Source organism: Asterias amurensis, chromosome 3 (genome assembly GCF_032118995.1).
Source record: "Asterias amurensis chromosome 3, ASM3211899v1".
Lineage (NCBI taxonomy): Eukaryota > Metazoa > Echinodermata > Asteroidea > Forcipulatida > Asteriidae > Asterias > Asterias amurensis.
The window spans coordinates 9,355,385-9,377,707 of record NC_092650.1 but is presented as its reverse complement, the minus strand read 5'-3'; the positions used below and the strand labels follow the sequence as shown (position 1 = coordinate 9,377,707).

The following is a 22,323-nucleotide window of genomic DNA, read 5'->3' as shown; positions in this document are numbered from 1 at the left end:
CGTCCAGTTGGTCATCACCTGCTTTCTATGATCTTTAGGTGTTAGCAGAACACTTACCACATCAATGTGCAATGTCTTTGGTTGTCAAAGATACCAGTGGTATCTTTCTAACATCATCTGCCGTCGATTTCATCAAACTCTTCCTAACTTAAAGGATTAATCTTAGGACTTAAAACGAGTTCAGTTCCGTATCCAAAGGCGTAGGACGCATTGAACCCATCCTAAGTTAGGACGTGTTTTACTCGTCCTAACTCGAGTCTAATCTCGATTAATCCTAGCGTTAAATCCCTGGGTTTAGTCGGAACACATCAAATCTTAGTATACAGTGTAACTGTTTGGTATAAAAACTTCTAAACGCCATCAACATCTATGTATTCTTGGGGAGTTTCATATCTGCCAGATGAACACATCCCCCATGATCAAAGTTATGGTCATTTGATGGCGACATGGCAGCATTGCAGAAAAAGCTTCCAGATTGGGGCTCAAGTATCTGTCTTTCCGAGTCCTGGATCTCAATCTCCACCATCTCAATGTATTGAGACCACAGTTGGGAATTTGGAGAGTGCACGTGTTGAATTTGTTTTTGAGCTCATGACCATTGTCACTCCTTAGAAAATCTGACAGCTGGTCTACTGTGCTCCGGAGAGTTCTGCTGTGTTTGCCGCCCCTCTATTTGAACTGCTTTTAAGTTGGGCAAGTTTATGAACTTCCACATCTTCAACCGAGATTCAAGCACAGACCATTTAATGTACCACAGAGCCTCGCAGGTCAGTCGATGTCCTCAATTAAAGGCGCAAAAGTAGGCTTGGCCTTGAAGCATGGGCTCAGTCATTTTGGCTTCATAAACACCCGCCTCTGTTCACAAGTATTCAAGCCCAGCACTTTCCATGTGTTGGCCAATAGCCTTCAGAAAGTTGAAGGATACGTGTAGTCCTCCCCTGAGAAAAATTAAATTCCAATCTTTGGACTTGCCCGTATGATTATTATTTCCTCTGCTGTGTATTGGCCGGGCAACTGTGATGATGATGTTTCTGACCTTTGTTATGTCCACTTGATCATAGTGATGAGAGTGTCATTGTCGTCTGCTAGTGCCTGAAGAGTATAGTGAGAATTCTTTCATCAAAGAAACTTGGCAAAAACGTATGTCAAGCTGTATTGTGGTGGTTTTGGTGTGCCTGGTTACATGTAGCTCTGGCGGAGTTAGCTTTGAATAATGGCACTCCAGATAAGAACGCATACATTGTATCACTGCAGAATACCCCATTCCACAATGTAGCTACAATGTATAACTAGGATAAAACAAAATTTATTGCAACAAGAATGTTAATTCACTAATTACAGTTGAGTATTTACTGCGTACTTGGAAATGTTGAGAGTATCTTTGATATTAGACATACAGTTTTTGAGCACCATGTCAAACTATAAAACTACTGTTTCAAACTAATTGCATGAACAGCACACGCAGTTCTTGTTTCAATTTACCACTTCAGAAGGTGTAATATGAATTTTTTAAAATTAAAAACTGCCTCGGTATATTTACCTTTTAATAACAAATTGTTAAAACAATTATATGCAGTGCTGGGATAGGGTGTGCAAACAAAAAACTTGGTATGCTCAAGATATGTATTTTAGGAGAAAATCGCACCTTAAGATTTAATTTTCCTATACATTTATGAAAAAAAAACCATTAACTCATAATTTCAAAGACTTGGAATTTCATTATAATGGTGAAAATACGTTTTATGGATAGATCTGCCATCTGGGGTCAAATTTTGTGAAAAATTCAAAAATGTAAAATTTTTACCTTATTTGAAACTTTTGACCTAAAAATGACCTTACATGAAGGTGTTATTCGAAAAGAAAATCTCAAAAACTGCCTGGGTATATTTACCTTTCAAAAATAGTTGTTTAAAACAAATATATGCACCAATGAGGATGGGGAATGCAAAAACAACTGGTGTACTGAAAATATACACTTTTCAAGAAAATGACAGTTTTACACTCTGTTTTGCAATACAATTGTGTACAAGGTCAAAGTTTATCCGTTAATTACATAGGTTTGTGTAATATTAGCATAAAGTTAAAAATACAGTTTATGGATAGATATATCAAATGTGGTAAAATTTTATTCAAAGTTTGAAAATATTGTTTTTTGACTTTTGTTTACCTTTTGACCTTAAATTGACCTTGAAATTCCAAATCAAGCTTGGCATCCAACCTAATCGTCTTCCCGAGCCCATCATTCATACTTCTAGCTTTTTTTTAATCTAAATTTTTAATGTTTCTCTGTATTAGCGCCATGGAGCATTGTTTTCGATGGATATGGCGCTATATAAATTTTTACTATTATTATTATTTATTATTATTATTATTATTATTATTATTATTATTATCATGGATGCTAGCCATTATTAAAGGAACACGTTGCCTTGGATCGGACGAGTTGGTCAAAACAAAAGCGTTTGTAACCGTTTTTTATAAAATGCATATGGTTGGAAAGATGTTTTAAAAGTAGAATACAATGATCTACACAAGTTTGCCTCGAAATTGCGTGGTTTTCCTTCTACTGTGCGAACTGACATGGTCGGCCATTTATGGGGGTCAAAATTTTGACCCCCATAAATGGCCGACGTGTTAGTCGACGAGGTAAAAGGAAAATCATGCAATTTTGAGGCATGTTTGTGTGGATCATTATATTCTACTTTTACAACATCTTTCTACCCATATGCATTTTATAAAAAACGGTTACAAACGCTCTTCAAAGACCAACTCGACCGATCCAAGGCAACGTGTTCCTTTAACAAACTATGCCGTTTTCTCTTCTTTTCTATAGCACTTTTTTCAAGTTTAGCTGGTCAACATACGAACAACAAATTGCAAAAACAAGTTATGGGAGAAATGAACAGTGAGCAAGGTTTCGTGCACTCAAATTGTACCTTGCCAAGTATTAATGATTGTATCAAATTGTTTTGATAAAATCTGTTAATGATGAATGCAATTCTTATGTTCTCCATGGTTGATGCATGTTTATGGTACCATGTTACTCCATTTTCTACAGTAGTTTCTTGTTTATGTTTTTTTTTTCTTTTTTTTTCAGATAGACTTTCAATCATGTCAGATCTGCAACATACAGAAAGGAAACTTGAATCGCATATTTGCTTTTGCACAGGTTACGGATTACGAAAGCGAGGTAGGTAACATGAAGAGATGTTCAGTGCGTTTTCATCCACGCGTCATGTTGGATATTGTAAATCTACTCGTCAATGAAATTTGCAAAATAATAAATTTAAAAATAATACAATTTTGCAAAAGTATTTTTTACCTGATTAACATGACATTCTAAATAATAACAAGGTTTTGAAAAGAGTAGTTACATTTCTGCTGACAACTTATTTCATTGTTAAATTATATGTGTTGTCGTTGCAGGAAGGCTTGAGGTTTTTCATATATTTTAAAGGCCATCAAGAATATGAACTAGAAGCCGACAGCCAAGAGGAGAAACAGAAGGTACGAACATGTTTACATGCTTAGCTTTTTAATTTGTTGGTTAGTCGCCTTTTAATAAAACAAAATAATGCAAAAAGAACCGTTGGTTCATACACTGCATCTAAGATATATTCACACAATGCCTGCACACCTGGTTTATCACGTCATGGGTTCATTATGAGTGCGACAAGGAAGTACAGGTTTGTATACTTGTACTTAAACTATTTGGGTCATTCCCAGAAAGCTTATGTGGATGTTGTTTTATCCAACACTTGGTGTCTTACTAATAAAGGCTTGTGATTATAATGCGAGATACTGACCTTTAAACTGTGTGCATTTATAGATGGCCTCAGATCACTTAAATTGGTTTGTACGGCTGCTGGTACAATGTATGAAGAAAGATGGGGTGATCAGTCTTATGTGTGTAACATTAAACACCACTTAGAGAGCGATGGGATGATGCAATTCATTCCCATTATATACTCTTTTTTTAAAGCCATTATACACTTTCGGAACAGAAAACAAATAAAAGTTCACAGATTTACAAATAACTTACAGGGTTTACAGAAGGTAATTAAATGGTGAAAGACTTCTCTTGAAATGTTATTCCATGAAATGCTTTACTTTTCGAGAAAGCATTTAAACATTTATCAATTATCGCTAACGAGAATTACGGATTTATTTTGAACGCATGTCATGACACGGTGAAACGTGCGGAAACAAGGTTGGGTTTTCCCGTTATTTTCTCCCGACTCCGATGACCGATTGAGCCTACATTTTCACAGGTTTGTTATTTTATATAAAAGTTGTGATGCACACAGTGTGGGCCTTTTGACAATACTGTTTACCGAAAGTGTCCAATGGCTTTTAGATAAGAGATTAAAATGTTCTCAAAAGCTCAATTAAAAAGATATTTTTAACTTACTTAGAAATAGTTGGCTTTTGAGGGGTTATTTTTTGTTATGGCAACATTTGTGTCAATTGACAGCTTACCACGCTCAAGTTATTGGATAACGGTTAAATGGTTCATTTGGCATAAGTGGGTGTCGCTTAAATATTTTCATGGCTGGTTGGAAACTCTGCTAGGTTTTAACTGGACCCTGTTGTTTGTGTACATTTGAGTCAAGATCAAATTTTTCAAAATGTTAAACTTTGAATTTTTGTGAATCCACACAATGACATGATGATGATTGTAAACAAAACTAAGTTATCATGTACTGTATCGACCTTGATCTTAGCTAGAACGCAAAGAACCATAAAAGGGCGTGGCTCATTACTCGTGTGCTGTAGACAATTTGCCAAGAGTCATTCCTGCACTACATGAGCATGGAGCTATAAAAAAAGATAAGCCCCCATGGTATGAGCCATGTAAAAGAAGTCACATTTTATTGCTTGTTTGGCGTCAATTCTAGTTCTGCTCAATATCTTGACTATGAAATGCAATTGCTAGCATTTAATTAATCAATACACCTTACTTGTTGTTATTACTCCCTACCTATAGTTACCTTTCAGTCTTTTAAAGATGGAGCATGCTATAGGCGGAACGCCTAAGGGCCTGAGACAATTTTGCATTTTAGATGCTGTGTGGTGCAATCTTAGGCTAATAAGAGGCATAAAGAATGGAACAGAACGTAAGCCTTTGAAATGTGAGCAGTCGAACATTTTAGGTTACAGCATCTTCAGGTGCGGATCTATGACACTAGTTTTAGGGGGCAAATCTGTCAAAGAGTGAGCATGCGAGTGTGAAGCCTTTACGGCATGGGTCCGGGCCCGTTTAAGGGCCCGGGAAAGCTTTGCATTTTAGATTCTCTGTGGTGCAATCTTGGGCCATTTTTGTGGGGGGACATTTGATAAAGTGTCCACATCTTTCAAAACGTTGTGTCATCCTTTGCCCCCTGGATTAATGCACATGGCGGGACACATGGTTTGGTCTTAGACGGTGTAATACTTGGGCCTAATGATAAGGGTGGTAAAAAAGATGGAGGACATTCGATATGGTGTCCCCCGTCCCTCCCCTGATTGACGCCCATGTTAACTACAGGGTTCTGGGGTTCCCCTGACAGAATGTCAACCAGGGGTTGCGGGAGTTTTGTATACTTTTCTTGTTCTACTTTTTTTGAAGGTAGTGTTTTTTTTCCTTGTGCATTTTAGTTGTTATAATTATGTTCTAACTTATAATGTTCTAACTTATTCGTTTCCCTTTCCATGTGTTGTTGCGATGCAGCTTTATATGACCCAGTCCAATCCAACATTTCAGAACTGACAAATTTATTGGAACAAGAAAAGTAATATCAAAATGTATCCCTGTAATTGGTACCAACGTGTCATATTTTTTCCTCACCACTAGGATTGGTTGGTCATCCAATTCATTTTCAGTTGTTACCTAAAACTCAGAACAATGTGGGGACTGCTCATTTGCACATATGTTGGATCTTCTCTGTGGAACAGTTCCTCAAGATAGCCGTAAATTTACAGACTCCACTGTTCAAATTTACTCTCAAGATTAATCTTTCCGAGATAACATTCTAAAGTTTGTAGCTGGGTTGTTATTTATTGTTGATAGCTTTGCTTTTGTATGTGTATCCTACTTTGTAATTATTGCTTTTGATTTAACATGCCTAAAACGCTGTATAGTTCAAGTTAAGTTTGGTTTATTTTAAATAGATATGCAGACTTCTTAACCTGATATTGGAAAACAACAAGTCATCTGCTGAAGGACGTGTTCTCACACAAGCAGACTTTAGAGGGACTCTAATGCGATGTCAACAAGTTGTCAAGGAAGGTTTTCTTGAGAAGAAAAATCACAACCTTTACACCACATACACAAGGTTTGTTTGTCTTTGGTCCGTTTCTTTTTGCTCATGGACTGTGTATTCATTTTGTACACAACGTCCTAGAGGCTACAGAAAACAGCTTAGCGAAAAATTTGTCATATTTACATGTTTACCTCACTAACTTTACCCTAAATGCAACTGCCACGCCTAGTTCCTCAAGAACTTGAGCTACAATAGGGCCCTCTCTTGATCTCACATAATACTGTCTTGCATCTAGACTGGGCCCATGTCTTTCAGGTCGCTGCCGCTAGATCAAGTGATTCAAAATAATTATTGCTCCCAAGTCCGCAATGGAATTTTACTGCGTATCTAAATTATGTGAAATGACCGAGGTCAGAGGTCAAACTACACGCCGGTTTTGCAATTTTTTGAGGCCGGTCTCTGGCGTTATTCACGAGCCTCGAAGAATGACGTCTGGGCGGCACCTAATAGGGCTCGGGCTACATTAAGGCTGAGTTCGGGCGGTGTGTTCTTGGCCCGAGTGGGCTATTCTCACGCCCGAACGATGAGAACATGACCCGAGAATGATTCACTCGGAACAAGATCACACGCCACCTTTCATCGAGGGTTTCGAGAACAACACTTTACAAAATGGCAGCACAACACCAAGGAAATAAGTAATTTAGATGCAAAATGACTCTGAAATAGATTGTTAAAGTTGATATTGAAGTTGAAAGTTAATAGTCATCCCAAAGAAAATAATGAAAGTGTGGTCTCTTTTCTACTGTCGGGTTTCCAACTGTTAAAAAACATCCTATTTAACTGACGAACCACGTTGTCACATGACCAGTGCCGAACCTCTTTTCGTGGCGCTTTTATCACATCGTCGTTTGAGTGGATGAAAAAAGAACAGCGATCCGTCTTGTTCTCGAGCACCCAAGAACACACCGCCCGAACTCGGCCTTAGGTGCCGCACAGACGTTAGACATTCAGGCTACCTTGCATCTAGCCTGAACATCTGACGTCACATTTCGAGGCTCGTGAATAACGCCAGTGACCGGCATCAACACCGGCGCAAACCGGCGTGTGTTTTGACCTTTGACCCCGTACGTTTCAGATATACGCAGTCTAAATCTATTGCGGATGTGACAGGAATGACCTGTGAATCTATGGAAAGCTCACGTCACTGTGCACGTTTATCTAATATCATTGTATCCAATGGAATCACTGGATCCGAGAAGCATATGGGACCTGTCTTTATCCTTAAAGAGAGGGGCCCAGTCTACCTTGCATCCAGCCGATCTAACAGTATACTAGGCTCCTGTCTTTATAAGGACTAGCGGGATGCCGCGCTTCGCGCGGCACCCCGCTAGGATATAAAAATCCTTTACACAAATATTTCGAAATGTGGGTGAGGGTGTTATACGCCTCTCTCAATATTTATGCATGGTGTCATAATTTTAACCCCAAATGAAGCTATTTCGCACGTCCACCACTACTTGCAGTGGCTGTACCCACCTCGTTTTGGGTTAGACAACGTACCTTATGCATCTAGAAACTTTAAGGCTCCCCCGTGATCCTTATAGGGGTCTAATATGTTGGGCCTCTCTAACGTTACACGTTTTTCAAATCAGCGTTGATAGGTGAAACTGACCGTTAGCCAGCAATAACTAAAGTTTCTTTTGTACTACACTACCAAAACTTTCTCCACACACTCAATATACATTCATAATGCTTGCATTTCCTTTTTAAAAAAATCGTCAAAAATGACATTTTTACGTCCCACGATACATAGCGTTGCTACAGCACTATAAGTAAAGCGAGCTTTTGGAACATGCTGTGTGCCACAAATCTAATTTATCTACTGTTTTTTTTTTTTGGGGGGGGGCGGGGGCGGTAAGAGCGTAGGCCTCTTTTTAGTTTATTCTCATCTGAATTGGTCTTGTAAACTTTCTGGTCAATAGGCTGCATGTATAACGGGAGCACTTAACGTGAACGTCAAAAAAGTGTTTTGCAGGCAGAGATGCCAAGTCCAGAGGCTAGCTATGTGTGAGATTTTTCAAAGCTCAACCCCCATCCCCCAGGAAAAAAAATTGCCAGTTTAAGAAGGCCTTTTTAAATCGCCGCCCAACCTTTTTTTTTTTTTTTTTTTTATAAATAAATAAAACAATGTGAAATTTAATTGTGGACAAAAAGTGTTTCAAAATGCATCAAAAGCCTCCTCAGAATAATTAAAACTCACTTGAGGTACACAGGAGATGTTGATGGTTAATGTGGAGGTTCGATTGTGTCAGATTATATCCTTCCAAACTTGAACAAAATAGACTAAAAATGATGTCCAAAATCAATCGCTCACTTCTTCTGCCTGTTGTGTCTTCGCTAGTGGAGCGCATTTCAACGAATTTGCTAAAAGAGTCGGAACAAACTTGTGCGCAATAAGCGTTTTGCGCTCTGCCGAATTTGAGCTAAACCTACTGGATGAGCAAAAGCGTGCGCAATCTGCAAATTTGCGCTCTGTTTGTACAAATTTGGTACAAAAAATGTCGTTAATTTTTTTTTTCCGATCTCGCCCCAATAATGGTTGATGTGCGTGTGAGCGTGAGACAGAGCCCAAATGCGCGATTAGTGAGTCTCACGCCTAATGCGTGAGACTTGGCAGGTCTGGTTTTGTTTTATTGTCACTTTGGGCTTATTGCATCTCGCGAAATTTGAACGACAAACGACACAATTTCTGACCGTGTTCATGTTCACGCTGCTCTAGGAACAAACCTCCATACATCCCATATCTCTGGAACCCTATATCGTACAAACTAAATAAAAACGATAAACTCGTCCCCACTCCTTAATTTTCTCTAACTTATTTCACTTTCAGAAAGCATGTCAAGTCATGTTTAGGGTTTGTTACGTCCAGTTTGGGTCAATAGACAAACTCCTAAAAATGTACCCCATTCAGCCGCACGAGGTCTCTTTTGTTAATATTATCTCCATCAGTAACCAACCCGACGGGCCGATGGCTAAATTAGGGTTCAAAATGGATTTGGCAAAATGTATATTCTGAGACCTGACCGACACACTGCTCTAACCAATTTTGTGAATGGACTTATTCAAAAGGAAACTTAATGTCGTTTTGCTTAACAACTTTGACCAAATGCAAAGCAAAGTTCTTTTTTTACAGCTTCAAAACAGCCTTTGACGTGTGTGTATAAGTTTCACCATAGAGTAAGGAATGGTTTCACAATTCTACCTCCATGGTTAAACTCTGAAACTGCAACATTATACCTCCATGAACAGACCGTATTCTAAAACGGTATTCATGTACCCATTTGAGTTTACTGGCAAAAGTTCCAAGGTCGCCACCCACTGTCAACCTAAAGTGGTCCCACGGCGACCTTCTTCACCAAGCAACAGGTGGCCTGTCTCAAACCAGACAACACACCGCTCACAATACACTGACCAGAATGGCTCTTTGTGTAAGGCCCCACCCCCAAATGTTATTAATTGTAAAGTTCCCTTAGACACCTTCCAACCTATAGCCGGCCCTACCCAATGTTTCCAAATTATTAAGCTTCCGTTTGATCCCATCCTTGTTCATCATGATAATTCTCATGCCGTTTGGAAGTGAATGCTTTTTCATAAATATTCTCCATTTAATCTTTTCAACAAATGAGTCACCCGCAGAAGGATTTCTAGGAAGTCTGATAACAACGTCGACCAGTGGTTGACACATGGTCACCTGCGAAACATCAATCTACGGTATTTCATCCATTCAATGCAAATTCGGTCAAAGTCGTGAGATTGGTTTTGTCCTGGCACCCAGCCTCTTCGACCCTTTCGACCCTGCGCGGCAATGAATGAACCAATCCGGAGAACCATGCTTAGTACAACACGAAAGTAACCTGACCAAAAAGGGCGGATCGAATGGCGGGTGGGCGGGCAAGGGGCAATGAATGAACCAATCCGGAGCACCATCTGCGAAACACTGTCCAATGAGTCGCCTGTCAGAAAGATTTCTAGGAAGTCTGGTAACAACATCGACCAGTGGTTGACGCACGGTCGCCGCCCAAACTTCCTCCAATCACATGACTTGTAAGTGCGAGTTTGGATCCGGGTTTTGCAGACTTGCAACCCGACGTCTGAAACCACACAAACGTATTGAATTCCACACAAACAACCGTGTTGGATTCCACAAGGATGCCATACCACTGGACCTTCTAATTTTCAATCCAAGATGGCGCAGGTTACGCTTTTAATAGTATAGATAAAGATCCCAAAGGATAAAGACAGTATAAAGACATTTCCCTGCTCTCAGGTCCGTATCTGTATGTGAAATGAATGAAGGTCAAAGGTGAAAGTACACGCCGGTTTAGAGGCAGGTCTCTGGTGTTATTCACGAGCCTCGAAGTGTGACGTCAGATGTTCAGGCGTATTTAACAGCTTCCTCTTGTCTTTTCTAAGTGCCTGCGATGTTTGTTGTTTGCCTAAAGGAGAAACTGTTTTTTGCTAAATAGTTTTTGTTTTCGAAGATTTATAAGCGTTTGTTATGTTTGTTTTTTTGTTTTGTTTTTTTTTGCACTTTTGTGTAAGTTTTTCTTTTTGTTCTTGAAGTGTTGCTTTTGAGAAATGGGCAAGAAAGGGCTTTTAAAATAAACTTTCTACAGCAGCTTGCAACAGAGGATGATGCGTTCATCGCAGCACACAATGCATTAGTAGTGGCACTATGGGCAAGTTGATTGAAGTTGACATCCAATACTAACATATTTTGTTTAATGAATACTGTATAGCGTAGATGGGAAGAGCATCCCATCTTTTTCCAATCGCTGCCGCAGGGCAGTCCGGAGAGCTCACTATTTATGTATTAACAATAAAACTCGAACAAAACGCGACATTGCTTTAGAGATACATGTTAATGAACCTTTGGCTAATTGAGTGATGTTTTTAAAAGTAAGCACACACTTTGTAAATGTCTTGATTTGTCTGTTTCATTATGATGAAAGTGCACAAAATAATCAATTAAATGTCTCTTGACCCTGAATTATGCCAGTGTGTTTACAAACATTTTCCAAGTTCAGAAAGTACCGTGATGGTGCTCTTAAAGAAAGAATGTTTGAACTTTTGTGTACAGGAAGACATTGTTTCCATTTTATTTGTGTGTCAATTGTTTAATCGTGCCTTTCCTTAAATATAAATCATCAATGCTTCCAATAAGTGTATAAATGTTGTATCCATTCAAATTGAACGAGTACAAGTTCAGGAAACTCTCGGGTGTGATTTGAAATATTCCGAATCATCCAAATGGGAACATGTTGCATAATGTCTATGCTGTACTTTGCCTGGAATACAGAAATTGAATATGTTTTCAGGAGGTGGATTCGCATACGAGAGGGTGAATTATCATATTACAAACCAGATGAGGACAATCAGCAAGCTCTCAACATACTTCAACTTTCAGATGATGTTACTCTGGTCAAAAAGCTCAACTACAGTGGATTTAGCATAACAACAAGAAAGAAAGTGTACCTGTAAGTATTATGTGTTCACGTCTTTGACAAGCACCTTTAACAAATTTATCACTCAAACCAGTGTTGTAGGACTTGGGTCGTTCTTGGAATCGACTCCACGTTTACAGTCTCAAATTTACAGAACACAAACACAGATTTACAGGACACAGACAAACACATGTTTGTGAACCCCGCTAATCGAGGACATCTCTTTGTTACCCCACTGTTTGGAATTAGTTTTTTTTTTAGCGACGTCCCCAATGATATAATTGTACAAGAAAAAAGCGCAGCGATGACCTCCTCACTCTTTCAAACACCCTGATCCTGTTTGTTAAAGTCACCTAGAAATATAATGTTTTTTCTTTCAAACATAAGAGTATATGCTTACGAACAATTTTTTTTTTAGTAATTGTTTGTCACGATTTATATGTTTAAAAAATATATTAAGTTGTTTGGGGGGCTGATTCCGCCTACCCCTTTTGTGACGTCATTCAAGGCAGACTTTGCCTGCAATGCGTATAGTAAACACACGTGCAAACTACATGTACGTCCAAGTCGTGAGTTGGTACATTATAAAAAGTGTTTTTCTGCATTCAGCAGCAATACACCTGGTCGGCATTGCCGGAAAAACAATTTTGAAACGTACAAACTCACGACTTGGTCCGTACATGTACTTTGCAAATGTGTTTACTCTACGCATTACAGGCAAAGTCTGCCTCGATTGACGTCACGAACAGCGCCCTCTCGGGTCGGGGTGTACTCTTAAATTTGTAAATAACATAAGAGCTGATTTTTTAAAACCTTAAATAACTGTTTATTCACATTCCACTTATCAAAACACATATATTAGTAACAAAAGCTTTATTTTGAAAAAATACCACTTCCAGGTGACTTTAAAGTCCTTGATTTCAACGGGTAGACACGCTCAGATTTACAGGGCAAAGACTAGGAGCTTAGAGCCTTAAAACGAAGACAAACAACAAAGATTTATCACTCAGTGATGCTCAAGGCGCTTTAACAGTCATTATTTTCCTGCAAGGTATTTTGGACTTCGTTTGAATTATGAGACCTCCATTTTCCAAGCACCATGTAATGGTCAAGATGTGTGCACTGGGAGATTGTCTTACCTTGCACACAATACACGGGAGCATTGGCTTTACGTGTCATCCGAACGACAAAGAATCACGGTTAAGTGTCTTGTTTAGGGACACGAGTGTCATGACTGGGACGCAAACCAGCACTCTTTGAACAGAAACACCAGATTTTGAGTTAGGTGTGGCGGCCTTTGCGCTCCGGCGGTCTCAGTGCTCCGGGTGACGTCACCGGAGATTTTGGCACGCAGTAATCACGGTCTCAGATCTCTGGCGTGCCAAGCTCTCCGGGATGACGTAGCATGCTGTCGTTGCGGGCGTGAGTCCCCGCCCCCCCCATACCGCCACGAATAAATCTTCGAGACCTGTTTTGTTATCGTGTTTTGTTATTTTGCTCAAAATTTACATGGCGAAAATGGACAATGACGGTTGTTAAAAGTCATTAACAAATACCTTGGACGGTTCAAGTCTCTGATTGGTCAAAACCCGGTCACGTGTTGGAGTGTTAACGGCGGTATAAAGACCGGTGTGGCGGTCTCGGAGCTCCGGCGATCTCAGAGCTCCAGATTACCAAATACGGTAGTATTACGTCATGCCGTGCCTGCGCAGTAGACTTAGGCCGTGTCCGAATTGCCGACTTTGGCTACAGCTACGGTTAGATCAGCGCGTCTGTCTGTGTTGAAGAATAGCAGACGCGCGCGCCCTAGCCGTAGCTGTAGCCGAAGCCGCCAATTCGGGCACGGCCTTAGAGACAAGCGGCGCTCTCCGCGCTCGAACTGCTGGTTGCGCAACTACTGCGCTGCCCGACTCCAGGCAGCTCGTAGTAGTCGCGCAACCAGCAGTTCGCTGCAACTCGATCGACTATCTCACCGCGTGGGACCATAAACGACTAGTCTACTCTCGTAGCTGTCATGGTGGCGCCCATATCGTGTGGTGAACGCACTGTCGGTATATGGAGATCAGTGGGTGAACGAGTGGAGTGAATGCGACAGTATTGTGAAAAAAGTAATCACGTTTATATTTTAGGAGTGGGAACTACAAAGAAGGTTCTTCTGAAAGCCAGAAAAGGGTTTTGGGTTGCCCCTCGGAAAAGCACTTGTACGATAACAAAACAGGTCTCGAAGATTTATTCGTGGCGGTAGGGGGGGGGGGGGGAACGGGGGCTCACGCCCGCAACGACAGCATGCTATGTAATCCCGGAGAGCTTGGCACGCCAGAGATCTGAGACCGTGATTACTGTGTGCCGAAATCTCCGGTGACGTCACCCGGAGCTCTGAGACCGCCGGAGAGCTGAGGCCGCCACACCGGCTTTGGAAAATAGCGAATAAGTGGCCACTAAATCAGCACACATTGTGTAAACCTTGCACGTTGCACTGTACCACATGCTTATTTATATCCATGTTAGTTTCATTGCAACTTCGCGCACTTGCGCGTACGCTCGCTGAAAATGTATCAATTTTGAGTGCACGCGTGTAACCATAGATATGGAATAGAATAATTCTATATCTATGCGTGTAACAGGTGCGCACGTATAAACTGACGCTGAGCTCATGCACGCGGTTTAATGCACAAAGAACAGCTATCGTCAAATCGTTTGCCTCCTTTGACCCCAGTGAAGGCGCTGAACAGATCATTGTTTAAAAGAGTCACAGAGGCCTTTCTCAAACCACGGCTTGGGCTCCGGCTCAGGCTTAGGCTCCGCGTAAATTTAACCTGCATTTTGGAGCAGCGCGTATTGCACGGATATCAGCACGCGGAGCCTGAGTCGGAGCCCAAGCCGTGGTTTGAGAAAGGCCCCTGGTCTCAAAGATCAGTAATGTGATTAGTCTGGTTCCCAGACCCAAAAGTCTCCGACTAGGCTCTGTCGAATTTAGGGTCCGGTATCACCCAAAATCACGTGACCAAAAAGGAGGAATTCCTCCTTTTTCGAAGTTATCCGAAATGCTCCGAACGTGTTGTCGTCAACATTCGGACAGTGTCGTTGATGTTCGGTATGGAATCGTAATGTCAGTCCCGTCGGCCGTAGATCCAGGAGTTTTTATGCCAGCTATTGCCAATGCAGGCGTCGTGGCTAAATAAAGCGTTTGCAAAGCGATGCAAGTTCAAAATATATAAACCTGGGAAATCGCTCCGGGATCTGGTAAGTTTTTGTCCTTTACTTCAAAAATATTTTTTCAAAGGTGTTTTGACTTGAGTGTCCATTAGACATTGATTGAGGATTGGTTCATGATTTTTGAAAGTGGTAAAAATGGGGCTTATCTGGTGACTAGCTGTCGAAATTATACGTGTTGAACCAGATTGTCATTAATTGCCGATCAAAATAATCTCGTAACCCTCCGGCCTGGCGGCCGTCGGGAGGAGGGTTACGTTATCGCAACGAGTGCAGACATGGTTTCCCTGGAGATGACCCCGACCCTGACAAGTTGCGTTATGCTCTATTTTTAACCGTGGGTGATACCTGACCTAAGATTTTTAACAAGAGACGTCAAGGAATCTTTGGTCAGGGGACCAGACTATAATGTGATTAACGCACGAAAGAGATGGGAACCATCAAAAGCTAAAATATGGCCCCTGAACATGTCTGGAAGTATCGCCGAGAGAAAAGTAAAAAATTTGGACAATTTTAGCCGTTTAATTCGCTAAAAAAAGGTATTTATTAATGGGAATAACAGTGCGAGTACCCGGTCTTCACTGCGTGGTAATGACCTTGGTTGTTGGCTGGCGCTGTTACCGGACCGAGCCGGATTAATTATTCATTTGAATTGCAATGTGTTGCGAACTATTAATTCTTTGTTTTTATTTATTGAAAATTCTCTTTAAGCACAGGGATGGGTGCCCAAAATCTAATTCTGAGGTCTCAAAATCAAATTCGTGGATATTTACTTCTTTCTCGAAAACTACGTTACTTCAAAGGGAGCCGTTTCTCACAATGTTTTATACTATCAACCTCTCCCCATTACTCGTTACCAAATAAGTTGTTATGCTAATAACTACGTTGAGTAATTACTAATAGTGCCCACTGCTTCAAATCAGTACCTACACTTAAATAACTAAATGTTTTGATTCCAGTCAAGTTCAAGTAAGATATTTTTTAGGGGACATCAATTTACAAATACAGATGTTGTTCTCCTCATTTGAGTTTTTAATTGTTTTGATTTAATTTGTCGATAAGACACGTTTAGTCTCAAAATTTGACTTGGTATCCCCAAATGTTGGATTTAGCGCCCCAAAATTAGGTAAGTTGGGTGAGTTTCCAACTTTTACTCAAAAATGCCGCGCTCTCCCTTAAAGACACTGGACACTATTGGTAATTGTCAAAGACCAGTGTTCTCACTTGCTGTATCTCAACATATGCATAAAATAACACATGTGAACATTTGAGCTCAATCGGTCATCAAAGTTGCGAGATAATAATGAAAGAAAAGACACCCTTGTCACTCGAAATTGTCACGTGCGTTCTTATGCTTGATTTCGAGACCTCAAATTCTAAATCTGAGGTCTCGAAATCAAATTCGTGGAAAATTACTTCTTTCTCGATAACTACGTCACTTCAGATGGAGCCGTTTATCACAAGGTGTTATACCTCTCCCCATTACACGTTACCAAGTAAGGTTTTATGCAAATAAATATTTTGAGTATTTACCAATAGTGTCCACTGCCTTTAACATAGCCCTTTTTATAATGCTACTTGGCCGGGGACTGGTTGGCTAGCCATACATGGCCATCCAGCCAACCCCATTGAAAATGAATGGGGAAAAAGATGATGGTTAGTGTTGAGCATAATTTCATAAGCGAATAAATAATTTAAAATAACCATTAACATGGTTTTTAAATATTTGGCTCCAACATTATGAATCTGTAAACTTATGATTTTTTGTATGTGTTTTATTGGTTTAGTTTCCGAGTCATCCCATCTGGTAACGCAACCCAAGCAAGCATTGAGAAGGAACGTGATGAATGGTTCAGGGTAATTTTCTCATTTCCTTTTCAATGAACAATGAAACATCTGGTTAATTTCAAAGTCCATCGTCAAGAAAAGTCAACATTGTATAAAGTTGTTAGGTGTTTTTCCTTTTGAGAACTACAAATAATATACACCAGAACTACAAAGTTGTTCACAGTCATTGATAGTGTTTTTAAACTAAAGGTCATGCGGCCGTCAAAGTGTAAAAAGCGTCTCTATGCAAGCACAAACATTTTCTTGTTATATTCTTAGGGATGTATCATTTTCTTTTACTTGTCGTCATTACACATGATACCTGATGATGCCATAGTAAGTAACAGCAACATTGTGGATTGCCATTTGCCAAAGTAAGATTTTAAATTATAAGTCAATAAATGGTTAGAAATGTCACAAGTAATGATATCACCATACATCTGTTTAGCTTGGGTCTCACTGACAGGTTGCATGCATAAATAGACGCTTCGTGCAGATATTGTTACGTTGGCTTTAGACCTTTAAACAATTGGATATTTCAGTTTCTGTTTCTACTTGGAAGGGTTAAGTGTTTACAAAAATTCGCACTGTTATTTGGGCAGTAGAAATATTGAGTGTGGTTCAGGAGATATGTTTTCAACATTAATTTTAAAGAAGTACTTGAGCGAATTTGTTTTTGACGAAAATGACATCTAATCTTGTTTATAACGTGTTCTTTCACCATTTAAATATATTTTTTTTATTTGTACACTTGTCGATTAAAAGTCAGGCCCTAACCTCAAGGTTCAAAAATATTAGAAACACTTCTGCCGTTGACGACGACAATTACTATACTTTGACGTCATGTATGGGAGTTTGCTTTGTAATACCTCTACGCTCCAACAAAGCGGCTATACAAATTGGAGCTCCCACAATTGACGTTACATGACGTTACATGAGGGACGGAGCTTTTTGCGAATCTTTCTGAAAAGCACTGGATTTGGGTATTCGAAATTATTGTTTTTTGAAACAATTAAAATCTTTTTGTAGTCAAATGACCCAATTTCCTTATTGGTTGAAAATGGTTGAAAATGGTTGAAATGAAATTCAGCAAAGGTCACAACTTGCCACTTGTCTTTTAAACATGTGGACAGAGGTAACACAATCCCCATGATGATGTCAATATAAATATTTGTTGAGAGCTTGAGTCTCAATGATGATTCTATATACGCATATACACAAAACCCAAATATTTTAACAGTGGCTGTAGACCCTGTAGTAATAAACAGTTTGTATTTCAAATTCCTTTGTGGACCAAAAGGAAAGATTAAATGAGGCCAGAAACTTCCATAACATTGTTGATGTTATGCGGCTGGGGAGATGGTTTAAAGTAATAAGATATGAATTAAATTAACTTGATACCTGATGATGTTATGACTTTTTAGATGATTACCTTTATTGATAAGTAAATATCCTGAGCTTTAAAATGATACAGATATGACTCTTTCCTTTGAGATTTGTTATGAAAGTGAAGAATAAGTTCATTCTTGTGAGAAAGAGAAGTTTTTTTTAAAGTGTGCCGAAGTAGATCTCATTACCCCCAATTAATGGAAAAGCACTCCACACTAACCATTTAACTTTTGTTCAAACTACCTGGCTGTCAGACAAGCATTCCCCCACTCATGCAATCACCAAATCATTCACCAATTAAACTAAGCCTTGAAACTCAACAAGTGTTTTTAACTCGGCCGAAAGTCAAAAAGTGCCTATAATTATATGATAGTGATATGTATTAACCACGGTCCCATAATGCACCCATGGCTAGAAACGCACTTTCATCGTCCAACACACACAGAAGTGATCTATGCTTGAAAAACCCATAAATCTGACATTACACAGGACAGTAATCGTTCTGTCCATCAGAAACATGACCCACTTTCACATTTGGTTTGATTCCAAACAGGAAGTTCACACTGAACAAAAATCTAATTTTCTAACCATTATGTCATAAAGTCAGTCTTCTCGATTTGTGTACAATTAAATATCCCACTTTTATCCAAATAGCAAGTTCAAATAAATGTTTCTGCAATATCACACTGTGCAGCCAATATAAAAAATGGGATTTAGTTTGTAGGAATTAAATGATCAATATATATATATATATAATAAATATAAGACAAAAGCTTTAAAAACATTCAGATGACGTCAGTACTTGTTAAAGCAACATCTAAAGAGATCAAATAAGTCATATCTCCTGAACCACTTGGAATAGTTGTCTCGAAACTCAAAAAATAAAAAACAATTTAGACGTTTCTCCTTGAACCTAGCCACATACAACTGGGTGTTTTATTTTAAACGCAACTCAAAATTCGAAAATAAACTTATGAACAGTAAACCAAGATACACTGTCGACTCGGTGGCGCACCCGAAGGAAACAGACCACGAGTCAATGTTGAATTGGTGTTATATACTGATCTTATATACGCAACTTAATCATAACTTAGCCAGATGCACCTAATCACCATGTGGGCGGTGCAAACGTCATCACGGGCCGATCCAAGCTCTAAACCCTGTATAGTGGTATCAAAATACCTTATAGTGACAAGTTAGAATTAAAATGTGTACTTGAAATTATCCATTTTAAGCTGCCATGGTATACCCTAGGTGTGTAAACAGTATCGGAATAGCGCTATGTTTAATATCCAGTTGTTTTGTAGTTTTATTTTTGTTTGCGATATAAAAACATATTTCAATTTTGTAATTAACCAAGTATGTATAGGTTTATAATTGCTTATTTTATAGTCTAAAACCAATTTACATACCTATAATTTATAGCCCGGAATAATTAAAATTACAAACACTTTTTACCCCAAAACAGCACGCTGGTGATATTTTCAAGCAGACTTACACACCCCAAATCAGTGCTCAAATGTTCACATTTTAACAACTATGTTTCAACCTACCCTTTACAACTTATAAATCTACAGGCTCTAATTACTTAACTCCTAAATAATGAATAATATTCACATACTGCTCAATGTGGGGGTGAACAACTTATTCGTTTTCGATGCAGGTGTTGAACCAGTTTTGATTGGGCTAGTGATGTTACCTCTCTGCACAAAATTACTAATTTGCTAAGTTGCAGATGAATATATTGTGTGAAATCAAAGCAATGCCACCTTACAGCATAACTGACCAAAAGGATTCTTACAACACGTATAAGAAGTGACATAATAATAAAAATAATAATAATATTGAGTTTTTATAAAGCGCTTTTTTCACTCCCGAAAGGTGTCCCAAAGCGCTTCAAATTATTACCCCTGGTCACTGGGGCTGAAATCTTTCCTGAAACCATCTCAGCTCCCTCTCAGCCTTGTGTAACAAATGCGCTACTCGGCTAAACCAATCACAAGAGCCATCTCTGCACATCAGGTACCCATTTACCCCTGGGTGAAGAGAAGCAATTTTATGTTAAGTGTCTTGCTCAAGGACACAAGTGTCAAGACCGGGATTCAAACCCACACTCTGCTGAGCAGATCACCAGAGCTTGAATTCGGTGCCCTTATCCGCTCGGCCACGACACCCCTCGGCATCTGTATTGTTAATGATTTTGTGAAAAGTTTTGTTTATGATTGGGGAGCATGAAAACTCATTGAACTGTTTTTCATTTGTAGTTGAATTTTGGGGACAAAGCTTTAAAGGCAGTGGACACTATTGGTAATTACTCAAAATATTTCTTAGCATAAAACCTTTCTTGGTGCCATAGTTTTCGAGAAAGAAGTAAGTTCCGCAAATTTGATTTCGAGACCTCAGGTTTAGAACTTGAGGTCTCGAAATCAACCATCTAAACGCACACAACTTCGTGTGACAAGGGTGTTTTTTCTTTCATAATTATCTCACAAGTTCGATGACCGATTGAGCTCAAATTTTCACAGGTTTGTTATTGAATGCATATGTTGAGATAAACTAACTGTGAAGGCTAGTCTTTGACAATTACCAATAGTGTCCACTGCCTTTAACCATATTGATTCTACCAGAGTTTTATGTACAGTAAATATTGTACTGTCTGTCAACTTTTTTTTAAATATTTCACAATAACTAAATGTTATGCTGAAGCCCATTTTTGCTTGCCCTTTATGCACCTTTAGGCCATTCGTTTTGCCTGTGGAGACAGAAGAGAATCTGTGGCTAAATTTGGACTAGATGAGACTTTCAGCAAGAACGTCTCTGCATCATCAGATAATAAGCACAAGAGAGAAAGCATTTACCAAGCCTTCAGATTATTTCAAGAAGTAAGTATATGTAACTGTTGGCAAATTGCAGTAGGCAACGCTATCGGAGAGGTTCATAACGCATGGATCCATGGATGGATCATCAAACCACAGAGACTAACCTGAAGAAAGGCAGTGGGATCTTTGATCCGGTATCATGCTTCTCCTCAATGGACCCAAGTCTCGACACTCCATGCAGGGGTGACAGGTCTTTTTCTTCAGCCACGCATTTGGACCTCTCTACCACTTGCTCTTTGTCTTTGTACCACAACATTCAAATCTCTTCTCAAAACGTATCTTACGTCACAGTTTTCGAGGACTACGTGTCTGTCTGTCTGTCTTCTGTTTGTTTGTTTGTTTGTTTGTTTTTGGTTTGACTGCGCCTTGAACACCCAGCAGGGTGGATATGTGCCGATTCATCTTATCACAGCTTGCAAAAGAAAGTAAACGATTTCATTAGATCCGGTTAACGCCTCAAATCGGGCTACGTCCCTAAGGCTTAGATCTCTAGTTTTTTTTAAAGGATTCTTGCGCGTCAAGCCTAGCGGTTAAGTGCACCGGATTCCAACTCTAGTGTTTCTGATCAGCAAAGTGTGTGTTTGAGTCCCAGTCGTAAAGACACTTTAACCATGATGCTTCGTCCTTAGGATGGGTCGTAAAGCCGTTGGTCCCGTATGTTGTGTAACGCACGTTAATAACCCAGTGCAATTATCGAAAAGACATTATCGCGCCACAGCACCTTGTTAACCATATTGGTGCTATGTAAAATCATTAGGTCTCTTAAAGGCACTGGACTTATTGTTAATTACTCAAAATAATTGTTAGCATAAAAAGCTACTTGGAAACAAGATATGGAGAGCTGTTGATAGTATACAAATTGTGAGAAACGGCTCCCTCTTTCGGGAAAGAAGTAATTTTCAACTAAAATATTTGAATTTCATTTCGAGACCTCAGAATTAGATTTTAAGTCCCGAAATCAAGCATCTGAAAGTACACAACTTCGTTTGACATGGGTGTGTTTTCTTCCTTAATTATCTTGCAACTTCAACGACCAATTGAGCTAAAATTTTCACAGGTTTGTTTTTTGTGAAGTGGGAAGACTGATCTTTGACAATTACCAAAAGGTGTCCAGTGTTTTTAATTTAAACGAAGTTCACATTACCTTATAGGAAAATACTGTATGTTACGCCTTGAGCCATATGCACTCTATAAGAAGCCGTGTTATAAAGCGCCGCCTTCTGAAGCAGAAGCGCACTTTTCTAATAAACTAGAAGTAAATTTGTTTTG

General features: G+C 39.4%; 1 protein-coding gene across 1 annotated transcript in view; it reads left to right on the top strand.

Moving 5' to 3' along the window:
- LOC139934447 (uncharacterized) overlaps positions 1-22,323 on the top strand; it is an 80,562-nt gene that overhangs the window by 13,829 nt on the left and 44,410 nt on the right. Inside the window, exons 4-9 of the mRNA XM_071928691.1 lie at positions 3,098-3,190; positions 3,427-3,507; positions 6,151-6,314; positions 11,621-11,779; positions 16,747-16,816; positions 20,914-21,057. Of these exons, the coding sequence (XP_071784792.1) occupies positions 3,098-3,190; positions 3,427-3,507; positions 6,151-6,314; positions 11,621-11,779; positions 16,747-16,816; positions 20,914-21,057 (711 nt within the window). The remainder of the gene's footprint in view (positions 1-3,097; positions 3,191-3,426; positions 3,508-6,150; positions 6,315-11,620; positions 11,780-16,746; positions 16,817-20,913; positions 21,058-22,323) is intronic.